The 17,063-nt window shown below is 63.3% G+C and overlaps 1 protein-coding gene across 1 annotated transcript; it reads right to left on the reverse strand.

Annotated features, from left to right (window-relative positions):
• Positions 1-1,600: 1,600 nt before the first annotated feature.
• Positions 1,601-16,838, reverse strand: NPHP4 (nephrocystin 4). The gene is given in 28 exon segments (XM_054175849.1): positions 1,601-1,885; positions 1,997-2,134; positions 2,769-2,948; positions 3,404-3,575; positions 4,110-4,195; positions 4,447-4,532; positions 4,739-4,895; positions 4,989-5,066; positions 5,150-5,339; positions 5,424-5,641; positions 5,714-5,913; positions 6,060-6,176; positions 7,020-7,200; positions 7,565-7,725; positions 8,183-8,349; positions 8,895-9,086; positions 9,179-9,411; positions 9,957-10,003; positions 11,092-11,221; positions 11,992-12,174; positions 12,889-13,251; positions 13,867-14,003; positions 14,119-14,274; positions 14,509-14,573; positions 14,856-15,028; positions 15,459-15,590; positions 16,014-16,203; positions 16,732-16,838. Coding segments are annotated over 27 exon segments (4,218 nt in total). The 5' UTR covers positions 16,149-16,203; positions 16,732-16,838; the 3' UTR covers positions 1,601-1,744.
• Between the last annotated feature and the right edge of the window lie 225 nt (positions 16,839-17,063).

Consider the following 17,063-nt stretch of genomic DNA (forward strand, 5'->3'; position numbering starts at 1 on the left):
AGGCTGGAGCATGGCACAGAGCTCCTGCCTGCTCCCTCCCTGGGAATGCAGGAGGAAAGGAGAACCCCAACTGTGCCACCCCCTCACCCTGAGCAGCTCCTGGTTTCCTGCACCTCACTTGAGCTGCAGAGCTTCCTGCAGGTGCAGTCACCCCACAGCAGCATCAGCAGCAGCTCACAGCAGCTCTGCAGTGCTGGGGACCTGAGGCTCTGCAGAGCACCTTCCCTCCCCCCATTGCATCCTCAACTCAGCTTCCCAAAGCAGCTCTGCCCAGAGGCTTCATTCACCAGCCCTTGCTCCTGGCAGCACCATCCAGGTGGAGCTGGCATGGGTGCCCAGGTCCCTCCTGCAGCAGCTGGACACAGACCACCTCCATCCCCCATGCAGGAGTTTGCTACTTAACAGCCAGGCTGCAGGGCTTGGGCCCAAGCCCTGCTTTGGAGGGGTCACATTCAGCAGCAGCATGGCTCAGCTCATGTACCCAGGCCACCATCCCCTGCCCCTGGCACATCATTTACCAGTGCCTGCGAACTCCTGGCACTGGAGCTGCCTCCCCAGCCTGGGGTGAAGCAGCAGCTCCCTCAGCAGCCTGCAGAAAGATCCTGCTCTGAACACAAAATGAGAATTATTCAGCTAATCCACTTTAATCACCCAGCACAGCCACAGCCAGCACTGGTGCAGGAGCAGCTGCCAGCTCCCATCAGCCTGCCCAGGCTCCCACCAGCACCAGGCTGCAGAGGGTGGCTGCCCACAGCCCAGGCACAGCAGCAGAGGGGCAGGGAACCCTCTCCCCCTTTTGCCTGCCTCACCTGCCTTTTACATGGAGTGGATGGGGCTGGGACCTTAAAGCTCATCCAGCTCCAGCCCCCTGCCCTGGGCAGGGACCCCTCCCACCTGCCCAGGTGGCTCAAGGCCTCATCCAGCCTGGCCTTGGGCACCTCCAGGGAGGGGGCAGCCACAGCCTGTTCCAGTGTCTCACCACCCTCACTGTCAAGAATTTCTTCATCTCCAGTGTCAGCCTCCCCTCCTCAAGTTTTTTCCCCACCACCTCTCTGGTTTTGCCCCCTCTCCACAGTGAGCCAAACATCCTGGTGTGAGAGAACAGCAAGAGCTGTGCTATGAAGCAGTGAGGAAGGGAGGGGAGGACCTTTTAACACCCAACAAGCAAGATGGCAACGTGGTGAGAGGCCAACATCAGCCCCAGAGGTGTCAGCCTGCAGCTCCTTTTCCCATCACTCCCCTCCACAGTCCCCTGCCCTGAGGGGACACAGGGGACCCCCAGCACTGCCTCACCACAGCACCACTGGCACAGCAAGCTCAGCTCTTGCCTCTGCAGGACAGGGACACCGAGGACCACCTCCCCTGGAAGGAGATGCCAGCACCCTGCCAGCTCTGCACTGCAACTTTATTGGCTCAAGGATGAGTAGGAAGCCCCCAAAGCCCCCAGGGCAGCCTGGGGGTGGTGCAGGACACAAAAGGCTTAAAAAAATACTCTGAAGAATATCTGCAAACAGTTTGAGCTAAAAAAGATCCCAAAGTGCCTAAAAGACAGCAAAAGCTCCACAAAATAATCAGAGACCCCAGGCCCATGGCACCAAACCTTGGCTCTGCCCAGGCTGTGCAGCTGGAGCCGGCTGGCACCGCCAGGGCTCAGGGCACCGCTGGGCATCCCAGTCTGGCGCCTGCCCTCCATGGGAGAGACTCTGGCATCCCCAGGGGGCAGTGCCAGCAGAGCCCAGCAGGCTCAGTGGTAGAGGACCCTGACACAGAAGGTCTCCTCGTTCTTGTCCTCGTGGTCGTTGATGTGGATCAGGATCTCCTCCTGGCCGGGCGCCCGGCCCGGGGCGAAGCGCAGGCCGATGCTGTACACCTCCCCCCCGGCCACCTGCGGGACAGCACACAGGGCAGCAGGGACCCCTGCTCCCCTCTGCCCTCCCCAGCCCAGCAGCTGGGAAGCCAGCAGCACATGGGCTGCCTGGCAGCTGGCAGGGGGTACCTGGAAGGAGTCCTCCCTGAAGCGCAGCAGGTCAGGGCGGTTGGTGCCCAGGAAGTAGAGCCGGGGCGAGGGGTAGGGGTTGGTGTAGGTGATGCGCTTGTGGCAGCTGCCCCCCACGGGCAGAGAGATCTCAAACACCTGCAGGGTGGGCAGAAGCCGTGGCAGAGGTTGCCTACAGCATGAGTGAGCCATGGGCACTCCCCCAGACCAACCAGAGTGCCCCCTGCACAGTGCCATGCCAGGGCATGTGGGAGCACTGAGCCTTATGTTCTGTCCCTGCCAGCAGGTACAAAAGAAAACTCACCTGAGCCAAAGCATCCTCCTGGCACTGCCACCAGTACTGTGGCAAAGCAGTCACAAGCCCAAAGGACAAAGGGCCAGGGGAGCAGCTGGCACAGGGCAGCTCATTCCCCAGCTACTTCAGGGACATCCACAGAGAGTGCTGTGGTGCCCACTCAGAATACCCCATGGCACTGGAGACAGCCTGGCAGTGGGTAGGACATTGGTTTCAATGCCAGCCTGAGCCTCCCCAGTACCAAGGGCTTCTGAGGCAAGGCCTTCACCAGCACTGCTGTGGCTTTAACCTCACAACTAGGAATGCTTCAGTGACACTCAGCATGGCACTGCCCTCCAAACAGCCTAGAAGATGCTTTACTGAAACCCTCAGATGCCTCCATCACCTGAAGGCTAAATGTGTGCCCAGGGTGGGAGGCACCAGCCCCAGGGCATCAGCCACCAGTCTGGCACCACCTGAGAGTGACTGCCACCATACCTTGGAGAGGAGAGGCTGCCTGCAGGAGAGGCAGAGCAGCCAGGAGGACACCAGCTGGTGAGACTCCACATCCACCAGGTTGAGGTAGATGAACCTGGTGCCAGCCCTGCGGGGCCGCACGCCCAGGGACAGCTCCTGCGCCGCGTTGGCAGGGAGCAGGAAGGCACCGGCTGGGTCCACCTGCAGGAAGCACCACCAAGGGCTGGGATGGCTCCACCTGGAGCACAGGGCAGACCTGACTGCCCCCCAGCACCTGCACACCTCTGGAACCCCACTGCCATGGAATCCCACCCTCGGCCACACTCCAGCACCGGCTTCAGACCTCATGTCCAGAAGGACAAGACCCAGGTCCTATCCCTGGCCTGGAAATTTCCCTCTCCCCAGCTTTGCAGCCCAGGCTGCAGCTTGTGCCCTCTGCTCACACCCAGGGGAGCTGAGGGGGGGCCAAGCCAGCCCTGCTTCAGGCAGGGAATTTGCCCTTGGGGGGTTTGCCAATGGCCCTACCCAGACCATCACCACAGCCCCTGGCACCCAACCCTTCCGTGGGCTGCCTCCCCCCTTCCTGTGCTGGCCCAGGGCAGCCCCCAGTTTGCCACGCAGGACCCTGCCAGCCCCGTGGCCACCCGTGGGGGTACCTGCAGCTCGTGGGGGTGGGAGGTGAAGGCCTGCACCCTGCGGGGGGCGGCGGTGCCGCGCAGCAGCAGCGAGAGGCGGGCGAGCTGCCCGGCCGTGCCGCTCAGGTCCAGGCGCTGCAGGGAGTGCAGGTAGAACTGCCAGATCTGCGTGGGCACTGCCAGCCAGGCATCCCTGCGGCACAGGGGGATGGTGCTCACCCACAGCAGGAAAATGGCAAGCAGGGAGCCCGGGGGGGAGCCTCTGAGGAACCCATTTTGGTGCCACCCGTCCCTAAAGCATCACCCAAGGCGGAGAGCGCAGCTGGCTCAGGAGGGGCTGGCCGGGGAGGCTCCCAGCTTTGGAGGAAGAGAGAGGGCTGTGGAACTCCTTTGAGAGGCACAGAACACTCTGAACCTGGCTGCTTAGAGGGGAAGAGGAAGGGGCACACCCTGCTCACAGAGGGAGAAGGGAGGGTGCCAGCCTCTGTTTAGAGGAGCAAAGCACAACCCAAACCTGACTATTTAGAGGGAAAGGGAACAGTGTGAAGCCCTAATTACTGGGGGGGAAGAGAACAGTCAAAAGCAAACAGAAGGAAAGCACTAAGCTGCAAACAGTTTGGGAAGCCTCCTGCCCACTGCCTGCAGCCCAGCAGAGCCACTGTGAGCTCCCCCCTGCCCGGCTGCATGCTCAGGGTGGGTGCTGAGCCCTTTGTGGAGGCCTACTCACGTGTAAATAGCCACAAAGAACTTCTTGATCTGGGGGCTTGGTCCTCCAGCCACTTTTAAGAAGATGTCCTGCGGCTCACCTGGGCCCTGTGAGCAGAAACCAGAGCCCAGCAGCTAAGGAGGACCCCAGGGGCTCCTCCCCACCCCCCCAGGCAGCTGCACAGAAAGCAAAGGCTGTGCTTGGGCAGGATGCTAAGCAATCTGGGCTAGGCCTAGCCCATGGCATGGCCATTCCCACTGCCCCAGAGTTACCCAGCACAGATCTCTGGCACAGGGAAGAGAAGCCACCCCCAGCAGGGTGACAGGAGGGGCAGAGTGATGCCAAGGGTCACCAGTACCATGTTCTTGGTCTCACAAATGATGTTGGGGTCACTGCAGCGAACAAACAGCTGGGGCTCCTCTCCTGGCATCCCCACCGGTGCCCCTGCAGAGAGACCAAGGTGAAAGCAGACTCAGGGTCTGCCCCGTGCCGGCTGCAGGCCAGAATCCCTGGTGCTGGGCTACCAGGGGCGGGCATCAGGGATCCCATCAGTGGCAAACGAGGAGCAAACAGGGAGCCCAAGGCCATGAGAGGGCAAAGCAGCAGCGGTGTGCTCCAGGAGCCCATCAATGGGCACAGCACAGGCTCACCAGGGAGGGTGTGCCAGGGGGGCAGCCGAATGGTCTTCTTCAGGAAGGTGAGCTCAGGCTGGTAGAAGCGGAAGGTCTGGTCCACCACGTGCGGCTGCGGCTCCACCTGCACCCGCAGCAGGGCCAGGGGCTTGCCCCTGCTCCCCTGGAAGCAGACCTGCCCCAGGGGCAGCAGAGAGGCTCAGAGACTGGCAGGAGAGATGCTGCTCCTCCAGACGGCCCCTTGAGCGCTCCCACCCCGTGCCCTCACCTGGATGTGCTTCGCCTGCCTGCCCTCCCCCTTCCCCAGGGCGGCCACGCCGGCACCAGCCTCCAGCCCAGCCGGCCCCTGCGGGGCGAGAGGGGTCTGAGGTGCAGCCCTTGGCGGCCAGCAGCCCAGGGCAGGGGCTCGGGAGGGGGTCCCCGGCCCACCTGGGCGGTGCTGAGCGCGGGGTCGGCGGAGAAGCTCTGGTACTTGAAGGGGATGCGCAGGGCCTCGCGGGGCCGCAGGTAGACCTGAGGCTTGCGGTCCTCCCGCAGGTGGAACAGCTCCTCCTCCACCGGCGTGGAGCTCCTGGTCAGCTGCTTGAAGTGGCGCCACTCCCGCGGGTCCAGGACCACGCTGCAGGGGCGGCAGAGGGCAGCGCTGCTGCCTGCTGCCTCCCTGGCATCGCCTCGCGCAGGGAGGCGCCGCCCGAGCCCCCACCTGAGCTCAGGGTGGTCGACCTCGATGGTCACAGTGTGCTGCACGCTGCAGGGGTTCCTCAGGGTGAACTCGAAGAACTCGGCCGTGCCCAGCACCGCGTGCACCGTGTGGGTGGCAGTGATGGCCTGGCACAGGGCCTGGGCGATGCTCTCCCCCTTGGTGTGGTCCCGGTAGGCATCGACGATCTGCAGGTCCCGCAGGTGCTGGGCACGCTGCTCCTGCCAGCGAGGAGAAAGCCGTCATCCCAGAGCCAGCCTGGCACAGCCAGCCCCTGGCACCCCTCTCCTCACCGAGCGCTGGGGCATCCTCGCACCGCTGGCACCCTCCTGCTGCCGCACCAGCGCCATGCGCCGCAGCTTGCGCTGGCGAACGCCCAGGGCCTCGCCGGCGGCTGGGGCTGGCAGCTGTGCCCCTGCCCGGCGGCTCTGCAGGGCAGCTGCCAGCTCACTGTCCAGCTCCACCAACCTCCGTGCCCGTGACACCTGCCCGCCTGTGGGCGGAGAGCAGCATGGCACTGACCGGGGACCCCCCACGCTGTAGGGCAGGGAAAGGGGACGGATGCCCCACAGCTAGGGGTGCAGCACTGGCACCATGGTGGCAGACTGCCAACCCAAGCCCCAGCCCAGCAGGACTCACCAGCAGCATGCAAAGGTAACCAGCTACCAGCTGAGACGTTGGCAGCACCCGACACGTGGCAGGAGCGGGATGGCAATGGGGATGGCAGCTGCCCTGGGGTCTCCTCACACGGGTGCCCTGCCACAGGCAGAGCCAGGGGTGAGTGGAAGTCCATGGCAAGGGTTTTCCCCTTCCAGAGGGTGTGAGAAGCAGGAGCTGCTGTCTGCCTGCAGCTGGTGCTCTGCAAGCCCTGCAGTGCCCCCTCTGGTGCCCATTGCTGTGGCCACCACACAGCCAACCACCCAGACATGGAGCAGCAGCACAAGCATGGCATCACCCTCAGCCTAGCCCCTTGCCATCTCTGGGAGTCATTTCTGCGCTCTCATCCCCAGCTGTGCCACAGCCACATGCTGCCAGATCCCCACTCCTGTTGCCACCCACCCTCCTGCACAGGCTGCGCCAAGCAGAGCTCTAAACCCGCTGGGTACTTGGTGCCCAAGGGCACCAAGCTCTCGGTGCTGGCTCTAAGCACAGCACTTTGGTGCTTAAAGAAAGAGGACAGGGCAGAAAAATCCCAGTCCCAGGGCAGCTGCTGTGCTGGAGCAGCTCCTCTGCTCTGCAGGGTGAGCTGGAGCCCTCCCAGGCTGTGCAGCTCAGCTCCTCCTTCCCAGGAGCTTATCGACCCTCTGCAGGCGAGGCAGGGACAGGAGGGCCTCGGAGCCCCTCAGAGCAGCTCATCTCTGCTCAGGAGAGAAGGGTCTGGTACCTGGAGGCCCCAGGCTTTATAGGACAGGGAATTAGAGAGCCAGCCAGCAGGGGCTGGGGAGAGCGAGGTCCTCGCAGCCTGGGTTTGGTTTGGGCGCAGCCCCGGGCAGGTCTCACCACCCCACCCCCTCCGAGCGCCACAGCACGCAGGGCCGCAGCCAGCGCCGGGGATGCCCGCTGAGGGGCACCGGTGCCAGCAGCCCTGGGAGCCCTTACCAACGTTGGCCAGGCAGAGGTGCAGGTGGCCCCTGAGCAGCACGCAGACGCCGAGGGGCCGCAGGGCTCCGTGCCGCAGAGCCTCCCTGCCCAGCACCGCGGTGTCCTGCTCGTACTCCGCACGGCTCACCGCCAGCTCGTGGTGCGTCCGCACGGCCGCCCGGCCCTGCCGCAGCAGCGGCTGGGGACAGCAGGGAAAGGCCTTACTGGGGAGCCTGGGAGGGGAAGGGCTCTGGGGGGGTTAGCTCAATCCCACAGGAGCTCCAGGGAAGGGGGGCAAAGCCAAAGCTTTGCCATCGCTGCCAGGGAGAAGACAAATCCCACCGGGAGCGGCCTGCCAGGCTGGCAGCAGCCGGGGCACAGGGGCTGCCAGACTCCATTGCAGGAGACACAAGGGTAGCACAGCAGCACTCAGCAGGGCACTAAGGGGAAAGGGCAGCTCCTGAACCCTCCTCACACTACAGAGGGTCTCCTTCAGCAGCTTTCCTGGGGGCTTGAGGGGGAAGAGCCCCAGTTTGGGCAGCACCTCCCCGTCTGGCCAGTACCTGCAGCTGAACAGCAGCGGAGCCAACGAGGAGCAGGGAGTCTCCATCCCAGACGTCGATCTGGAGGCTGTGCTCCGCCAGGTAGCGCAGGAACCAGCGCTGCTCCCCGGGCCGCAGGCACCCAGGGTCCACCATGTACCGCAGCTGCAGCCCTGGGGGCCCTGAGACACACAGAGGGAGCTGCCACCAGCACAGCAACTGGCACAGGGACACCTCCTGCACCAGAGCAGCCTGCTGGCTCACACAGGCATCCTCCTTCACTTAATGAACTCAGCAGTCAATTAGCAAGGTCCAAGGTCCCCTGGGACTGGCACCCTCCCATGGAAACACTGCCTGGACACTCTCCCAGCTCCAGAGCAGAAGGAGCTCCAACAAGAGGTTGGTGTCTCTGGAGACCAGAAGCAAGACACAAGAGCAGCACTGAGCCAGGAGCAGAGCTGCAAACTTTGGGCACTGCACTCCCACCTGTGGCCTTTCTTCTGCAAGGGCTGAGCTGCAGCAGGAGCCAGCAGCCTCCCAGATGCAAACCAGCCCAACCCTGCCCCTTGTCTGGCTTCACACAGGACAGGGCTGAGTCTGATGGCTGCAGAGCAGCCCCAGGAGGCTCCCAGGGCTTACCAGTGCTGAGGGTCCCATCCTTGTCGAGCTGCACGAGGAGCTGCGCCGCCCCCTGCTCAGCGCCGAGCAGCTGCAGCCGGGCAGTGGTGACCGGTGGGAAACGATAGAACTGGAAGGTGAGGAATATGGTCCCTGGCCACGTCCCCTCTGTGCCATCCCTGGTGTCCCTTGAGGGAGAGAGAGGGGTGAGGTGAGCTGCTGGAGCAGTGCTGCCTCCATCACGAGCTCCTCGAGCGTGTGGCACGTGTGGGGAGGCAGAACCGGAGCAGCTCAGCGGCATCACAAGTGCCTGCAGCCCTCTGAAGGCAGCAGGCATATGGCCTGCTCTGCCTCTCCAAAAAGCTTCATCATTCCAGCTGTCTCCCACCATATGCTGCAGCAGAGGAGCCTGGGGAAGGCAGCATTTTACCTCTGCACAGCACAACAAGCCACCAGTGGGGCCTCATCCAGCCCAACCCCAGCCACCCCCACAGGTGCTGACTCTCAGCTCCACATGCATGCAGCAACAGCAGTAAGGAGCTTTTCCACCACACTGTGGCTAATGGATAGAGCGAAAAATCCTGGGAATCTGATTTAAGAGTGCTTGGGAAGGATAAAGGCAGCACAGTAAAACCTTCTGGGGCTTTGCCTCCACGGCAGCCACCTCTGCAGGGGAGCAGATGGAGAGGGGAGGGGTTGGGAAAGGATTCTGCCCCGGGAGCTGCCACCCCACCTGCCAAAGGCCAGGAACTGCAGGATGATTTCGTTGCCCTGCAGGGGGTCAGCCTCCTCCAGCTGCAGGCTGAGGCTCGCCGGCTCCAGGGGCTCCGAGGCCTCCACCGGCAGCTGGTGGCGGTCCAGGATCTGCGGGAAGCCAGCGGCCTGCAGGCGTGCCAGGGCGGCACGGGACGGCGGCCTGTGGCACCTGGAGGGAAGCAGGGGTGAGCCACAGGGAAGGGGCTGGGAGGGACCCAGCACCAGGGGTGCAGCAGCTGGGGAAGGGAGGCTGAGCATCACCTGCCTGCCTGCAGCCCCACGGCCGCAATGGGCACCTGCAGGGGGGTGAAGGGCAGTGCCCGCAGCTGGTCACTGCCACTGGGCTCCGGGTCCAGCAAGCCAAGGTCGGCCTCCAGGTGAGTGATGCCTGCAGCAGCCTCCAGGTGAGTGGAGTCCTGCCATGAGCTGCAGCCTTGTGGCACCAGGAATCCATCCCTGCCCCGCGGCGAGGCCGACAGCTCCGACACCGACAGCTGCCAGGGAACGGCAGCCTGAGCGCCAGGGCCAGCCCAGAGCCCTGCATCGCGGCACCGCCGCCCCCCTCGCCAAAGCAGCTCTGGCAGCACCACTCCAAGGGGCACAGCTTGGCTGCCCAGGGGCTCCCCAGCCCTGGTGCCTGTTCAGCTGCTGCCTTGTCCCTGGCAGGGGATGACAACACACAGCAGGACATTCAAAGCACTGAAGGCTCAGGAGACACTTGTGTGCATGGCTCCCTGCCCCAGGATGTGGAGGAGCACAGAGAGGGACCTGGGGACTCCTGGCTCTCCTTAAACCCCAGCAGCTCTGCAGGGAGCACAGTGTGCCACTGCCAGCAAGCCTGGGCTGCCAAACCCAGCCCTGCCCTGGCAAATCCATCTGGGGTGTGAGGGGAGCCCAGGGCAGCCTGCCCAGCACCTTGGCACAGCGTCCACTCTGCTGCCCCAGAGGAGGTGGATCTGAGCAGGACACTTGCTGCCTCCCAGCCACAGGAAAACCAGCAGCAGGACAGGAGTGGGAGGGCTGTGCCCATGGCACTTACCCCTGGTCCCCGTGGGGAGGTCATTGTTTGCAGAGGGGCTGCCAGACCTGCAGACAGGGACAGGAGAGATGCTGCAGTGGAGGTGCAGGCCCTGACCCAGCTGCTGCAGCTGCATCCTCCACCGTCAGCCCCTTACATCCTGGGGTGAAGCCAGCTCAGCCAGGGGGTTTCACCATGGCCCAAGCTGGCTGGGGGGGTAACAGCCCTGCTCCATCCCTTATCCTGCTGGGAACAGGGCTGACTGCTGCCAGTGGCAGCTCCTGCACTGCAGCTCCCCCCAGCCATGCAGTGCTGCCCCAGGGGATGCCCAAGGAGATGTGGAAGTTTCAGGATACTTCAGGTTCTCATCCCCCCTGTGCTATTCCCCTGTCACTCCTTTCACCTGCTGCTGTGCCCCAGGAGGGTGTGAACTCTGCTGGGGAGAGCTGGCTGCACCCTGGCATGGCTGAGCTGGCAGAGCTGTGGCTCCTGCAGAGCAGGGCCAGAGCTGCTCCATGCCCACCCCCACACGACAGAGACTTTCACCACTGCTGTAGTTCAGCTCTGTCCTGCTGTGCCAGCAGCTAACCCGGAGCAACCCCCATGGTCCAGAGCCCTTCCCTCCACCCTGCTCATCCCTGCCAGCAGCCTGCCCAGCTGCTTGTGGTGACAAAGCCATGGTTCCAGTGCCACCTCGTGGCAGGCACAGCAGCACTGCCTGGCACAGCCTGTGCTTGCTGATCCATGCCCCTTGACCAGCCTCACCCTAAACCTGACATCTCCCTCGGCCTGCAGCTGCCACTTCTCCTGCCCTCTCATCTGGAGGGCTCCAGGGACTGGAGAAGCAATGGCACTGGAAGCTAGCAACTCACTGCTGGCACAGCCATGGCATGCTGGCTGCCCTGGGTGTGGAGCCCAAACCCTGGGTGGCACAGAGCAGGAGGGACTGGGGCTGTGCTGCTCCCCCCCGGGGATGCCACCTGTGGCTCAGAGCTATCACAGGGCAGCTCTGCCGATGAAAGAGCAGGAGCTGGATTCAAGTGGCAGGAAGCCTGGCTCTGGCAGTTCCCAGAGGAGCAGAGCAGAGCTGGGTGCTCTCCCTCCCCAGCATGCAGGTGCCAGGCTCTAGCTCTGAAATGCCAGCGAGCTGGCACACACTCACCCGGCGTGGGCACCGCCTCGGCCCCGGCGCTGCGCGGCAGCTCCACAGCACTCGCAGGATGTTCCTCCCAGGCAGTGGCAACGTGGAATTGGACAGTCCCAGACTCCACCTGCTGCTCCTGGGGCTGCAAGGGAGATGCTTTCAGACAGCAGGCTACAGGCAACCTCCCTCCAGGAGTATTGCCCTGCCCTGCGGCCGGAGCGGTGGCAGTGCCAGCTGGGGGCAGAGCCAGAGGGCTGAGCTTTAATACCTGTGTCCTTGAGACAACCTGCCACCTGCACTGCCACCTGGCTTAAGATCCCACTGAGCAGCTTCTACAGACACTCATCCATCCAGAGCAGACAGCAGCACATGCAGCTTAGCACAGCTCTGTCTGGGCCACCCCACTGTGCCCTGCCCCAACCTCCTCCTGCTGAAGGCCTGGGAGTGAGGAGCTCACCTTGTGCATGAGCACAGAACCACTTAGAGATCAGAGCCCACCCATGGCACCAGGGGAGGGTTAGGGTGGGCACAAGGGAACAATTTATCCCCAGAAGGGTTGCCAAGGCCTTTCCCAGGCTGCCCCAGGCTGTGGGTTTCAGAGCCATGGAGCTGTGGTGCTGAGGGCCCTGGGTTGGTGGTGCCCTGGCAGTGCTGGGTTAAGGGCTGGACTCCATGATCTGAAAGGTCTCTTCCAACCTAACCCATTCTGTGCTTCCATGAAGCCAGGCAGCACTGAACACCAGCACCTGGCTGTCTATCCACCAACACAGCTGCTCACTGGCAGGGGCTGGGGGCTGCCACCCTCCTCTTCACTCAGCCCCCAGCCAGCGCTTCACTACGTTTGGGCAAAGAGCCTCTGCTCAAGCTCCAGCAGCATCCCCACAGGCTCAGGGCACAGGAGCCAGCCCTTACCTTTTGTGAGCTCCTGCTGCTCCCTGGGCTCCTGTAGACCAAGGTCTGGCAGGGCCCACGGTGGGCACCACCATGCAGGGGCAGGACCACTTCAGCCTCTCTGGAGCCTGGCACTGGGCTCCAGACAGCCCAGCACACTGAGTACAGGTCACCCACCTCACCACGGGCACTGCCAGGCAAGGCCTGGGGGAAGAGAGAGATCATGGTGAGTTATGGGCATCCCAGCTTGCCACTGGCATGGGGAGAGGGTGCCACCAGATCCAGGCTCTGGTACCCTGCAGAAACCTCCCCTCAGTTCCCACTTCCCAGTGCCTTGTTCCTCTTTCTGCCCTCCGCTGACTGCACCTCCCTGCTCCAGCCCTCTGCAGGCTCTGATGGAGGGGAACAGCCATGGGGGAGCTGGAACCAGCTGCAGTTAAGAGGAGTCCAGGAGCCCAGGGCAGGGCATCCTGCACTGCAGGCAGCACCTGGCCAGGGCCCTGCAGTGGGCAGCAGGGTGGCCAAGCAGGACAGAGGAGGGAGGGCACAGCAGGGCCTGCTCCCCTCAGATCTCCACCTTCTGGAGAAAGAGGCTGAGGGGAGACCTCCTCCCTCTCTACAGCTCCATGGAAGGAGATTAGAGGCAGGTAGGGGTTGGTCTCTTCTCCCAAGTAAAGTGGCAGGAGGAGGCTGCACCAGGGGAGAGTTAGCTTGGACATGGGAAGAGACTTCAGTGGAGCAGGCTGCCCAGTGAGGTGATTGAACCCCATCCCTGGAGGTGTTCAAAAGCCACAGAGCTGTGGTGCTGAGGGCCATGGCTTAGCACCAGTCCCGGAGTTAGAGAGCAGTTGACCTCCATGATCCTGGAAGCCTTTTCCAGCCAAATTCCAGAGAGGAGCACACCCTGCCCAGCCCTACCTTCCCACCAGCTCCTCCTGAGCTGCAGCAGACATACTCCAGCTGGAAGCAGACCCTGAAGGCCGGGTGAGGAACCATCTCGCTCAGGTGGATTCGGCTCCTCAGGACCAGGGCTTGACCCCTGCACCAGGAGGGAGAAGTGGCTGTGGGCAGCACCCAGCCGGCAGGGAAGCAGCACCAGAGGGTCACCTCTTACCTGGTTCCAGAGCTTGGCAGCTGTGGGCAGCTGCCCTGTGCCACCTCTGCCTGGGGCACCAGCAGGGCGACCTGTGGCAGCTGCAGGAAGCGGAGGCCGTTGTGGACGCCGACGTGCAGCCGCCGCTCGCGCACCACCAGCCTGGCACCGTCCGGCACAGCATTGGCCTGGCACAGGAGAGCAGAGTTAACAGCACCCCTGACAGAACCCCCCTGACACAGGGCCCCTCCCCAGCAGCTGAGGGACATTAAAGCTTCATCCTCATAGAAGCTTAGAACTGGTTGGGTTGGAGAAGACCTCCAAGATCGCCAACTCCAACCAGCAACCCAACACCACCGTGACCAAACCACAGCCCCGGGGGCCATGGCCACACATTGCTCAAACACCTCCAGGGCTGGGGACTCCACCTCCCTGGGCAGCCTGTGCCAACCTCTGACCACACTTGCAGGACAGAAGTTTGTCCTTGTGTCCAACTAACCCTCCCTTGGCAGCATCGGTGCCAACCTGGCAAGCAAAGGACTTGGCCAGTGGCCTCCACCACACCAAGCACCGCTCCTGAGGAGGCACAAGAGGCACTGCTACAGCTTTGCTCTTCCCACAGCAGAGCAAACCCAACCCCTGCTCATTAGAGTCCAGCTGCCCACAACAAACCCAAGCAGAAGCACCCAGCAGCAGAGCACAAGGCTGGCACAGCAGCAGCACTCGAGGCTCCAAGCAGAACAGACACTCAGGCACCAGCAGGCCCAGAAGCAAAGCCCCCAGACCTCAGCCAGCCCCCAGACCTGCAGCAGGCGATCGCTGTTCAGCAGCTCCAGCAGCTGCTCCTCGAACTCCTCCAGGGAAGGGGCCAGCTGCACAGAGAGCCTCTCCAGGTAGCAGGGGACCGGCTGCAGCAGCCGGGGCTGCTGCAAGCAGTCAGCTGCAAAGACAAGGAGGTGGCCCCAGGTCACACTGTGGCTGGGGGCAGCATTACTGGCACCACCACCCCCAGCCTCCATGGGGACCCGCAGCAGGGAAGGGCAAGGAGCCCCTACCTGCGTCCCCGCGCGCCGGCAGCACGCCAGGGAGGGGCTGCAGCCCAGACACCAGCAGGTTTTCAGGAAGGAGGTGGAACACCATCTCCAGGGGCTGGTGGGTCCTCAGGGCATACTGCAGGTGGCTTTTCTCCATCACCATCAGGTATTTGTTCTCTGAAGGAAGCAGCCCAAGAGGAACAGAACCAAAGGAGGCCTTGTGATGCTGCTGAAGGAATCCTTACCCACAAGCACACACTGGGAGCCATGGAAGAGCTGGGTTTGCCCAGCTGGCAGCAAGGCACCACCAGGACACAGACCCTGTGCCACACCAACCACACACACAGCCCTCATCTGGAGAAGAGAGGCCCCCAAGAAAGCAGCAAGATACAACATCCTGCAGCTGCTTACTCTCCATGGGGTCCTGGAAGCGTGGGTGCAGTAAGGCACGTGGTGTCCCATGGTACAGCTTCAGCCTGGGAGCAGAGAGCACAGATGCAGCAGGCAGTGAGGAAGCACATCTTCATCTTCCCCAGTGGCTCTCCTCAGCAGCAGAGACCACCCTCCCACTCTGTACCCACAGTAAAACCCCACCCACAAAGCCACCACCACCTCCCCAGCACTGAGGAATTTCAGGTCTCTAGATGCTGGCCCTCTTTCTGCAGCCCCAGGACCAACCTTCTCCCCCCCAAACCAGCCATGCATGGTACCACCCCAGTTCCCAGCGTGCCCCACCACAGGGCAGCAGAGGGACCTACGCTCTGTCCTCAGTGGCCAGGTCTGTCACCTCCGACCGGCTGCTGAAGAGGGGAATGAGTCCAAAGCCACAGGAGAGATACTGAGAGCCCTGGTCCCCTTTCCCAGCTACTGCCACCACTTCCACAACAGCAGTGATGCCAGGGTGGTTCAAGGAGGTGTGGAAGTAGACAGTCTGAGATGGGAAAGGAGAGAGAAGAGGGAAGTCAGAGCTGGCAGAGCTCTACCTGATGCCTTTGCACAGCCAGGGGCACAACCATCACAGCTTCCAGACAGTGGCTTGTGGTAAATGACCTCTGGCACTGCTTGGCAGTGGTGGAGCCCCCATCCCTAGGGGGATTTCAAAGCTGTAGCTACGTGGTGCTGAGGGACATGGCCAGGCAGTGCCCTGGCAGTCCTGGGTTGAGGGTTAGACTCAGTGATGCAGAAAAGCCTCCAAACACAAGCAGCTCTGTGACTCCCTGACTCTGGGCTCCTGGCAGTCTGTGTTCCATAAGCTTCCAGCCAAAAAACTGCCAAGATGACTCCAAACCCCAGCTGCCAGCACATGGGATGATCACAGGCTCACACTAGTGGCCCATAGATGCCAGGCCCCAGGTACCCACCTGGTTGAAAGCCGCCCTGGCTGGGCGCGGAGGGGCGGCACGGGCAGCCCGCTGGGCGCTCCTCCAGGTCCTGCCAAAGAAGCGGTGGTAGGTGGCATCGAAAAGGGAGAGGCGCAGCTGGTACTCAGCTCCCTGCAGGGCATGGCAGGACAGGGGCTCAGGGAAAGGCTGCAGGAAACACTTCAGGAAGAAAGGACAAGTAACACCTGGGGGATTTATGCCCAAATCAGGCGTGTGGCCACGCACAGCTCCCTGCAGGACCTGTCCGAGAGGCAGAGGTTGAGCGTGCCAAGAGGTGGGACAGGTGGGTGTCTCACAGGGTAAAGGGATGGCAGCTTCTGAAGTGCCACCTGGAGAGTTTGGGTGCAAAATGCTGATCTAAACGAGCAGAAGTTAACTTAAAAATCAGTTAAACACTAACTCAGACTTGCAGGTAGAAATGCATGGGACTGGGTCACAGCTGATTCGTGTTTCTGGGAGATTCACCTAATGGTCCCCCTCAAAAAAGTGACCTTGTGTTGAAACCTCCACCTCTGGCCCCCGAGTTCATCCTACCTGGGTGAGGGCAGCTCCTTCCAGGTGCTTCAGCACGCAGCAGAAGGCAGTGGAGCCTGGCCAGCGAGCACGTCTGCGCTGGCAGTGCGGGGGAACGGTGAGGTTCTGCTCAAACACCCTCTGCCACTCACTCATCTTGCCCCCAGGAGGTAACCTCTGCCTCCCGGCGTCGGTCAGGCTGAGCGCTTGGCTGGGACAGAGGAGGGAAACACTGCACAAACCACCCAGGCAGGTGGTCCTCCAGCCCCACGCCGGCTGCCCCTCCAGAGCCCGAGGTGCCTACAGCTCCGGCAGCCCCGACTCGTTCCACAGCCCGGGACCCCTACAGATCGGTGCGCGCGGGGATGCGGAGGCCCACGTGGGTGCGTGCAGGTATCCATAGAGACACACGGGGAGCGGGGCGCACGTGTGCGTGCGGACAGGACACCCGAACACACCCACGGGCGGCGGCTGCCACACGCCGAGGGGCTACAAGCAGCACCACAGCCGCGCGGCGGGGGGGCTGTACCCCCTACGCCGGCCCCATACCAGTCCTATACACCAGGCGGTGTGGACGCACGCACGGGTGGGTACCCCGCCCGGGGTGAAGCCCCGGGCCAGCAGCACAGCTCCGAGCCTACGGGCGGCCTGTACACGGCCGCGGGCGCCCACGCAGGCACCGAGAGGAGGCCACAGGCTGCCGCCCCGAGCCCCCGGCCCCGCCCCCCCGCGCACTCACCGCGCCCCGGCGCCATCTTGTCGGGCACTACCACCCTCGCTCCGGGCCGGGGGAATAACGGCTGCGCCTCCACCACTTACTACAGAGACGCCTGCCCTCCTGCGGCAATTTATCGGCGGGCAGCGGAAGGGGCCGGAGGTGGGGTGGGGTCATGACAGGGCGGGGCGCTGTGGCGGCGGCCAGAGAGGCGGTGGCGGCGAGGCCCGCCCCCCCCGCGCAGGTGGTCGCGCCCGCCTCAGCATCGGGTTACTAGGGCGATGGTGCCGCACCGCGGGGGGCGGGGCAGGGCCGTGGGCCCCGCCGGCGCTGCAGCCAATGGCAGCGGAGCGGCA

This window comes from Dryobates pubescens, chromosome 33 (assembly GCF_014839835.1).
Source record: "Dryobates pubescens isolate bDryPub1 chromosome 33, bDryPub1.pri, whole genome shotgun sequence".
NCBI classification, from domain to species: Eukaryota; Metazoa; Chordata; class Aves; order Piciformes; family Picidae; genus Dryobates; species Dryobates pubescens.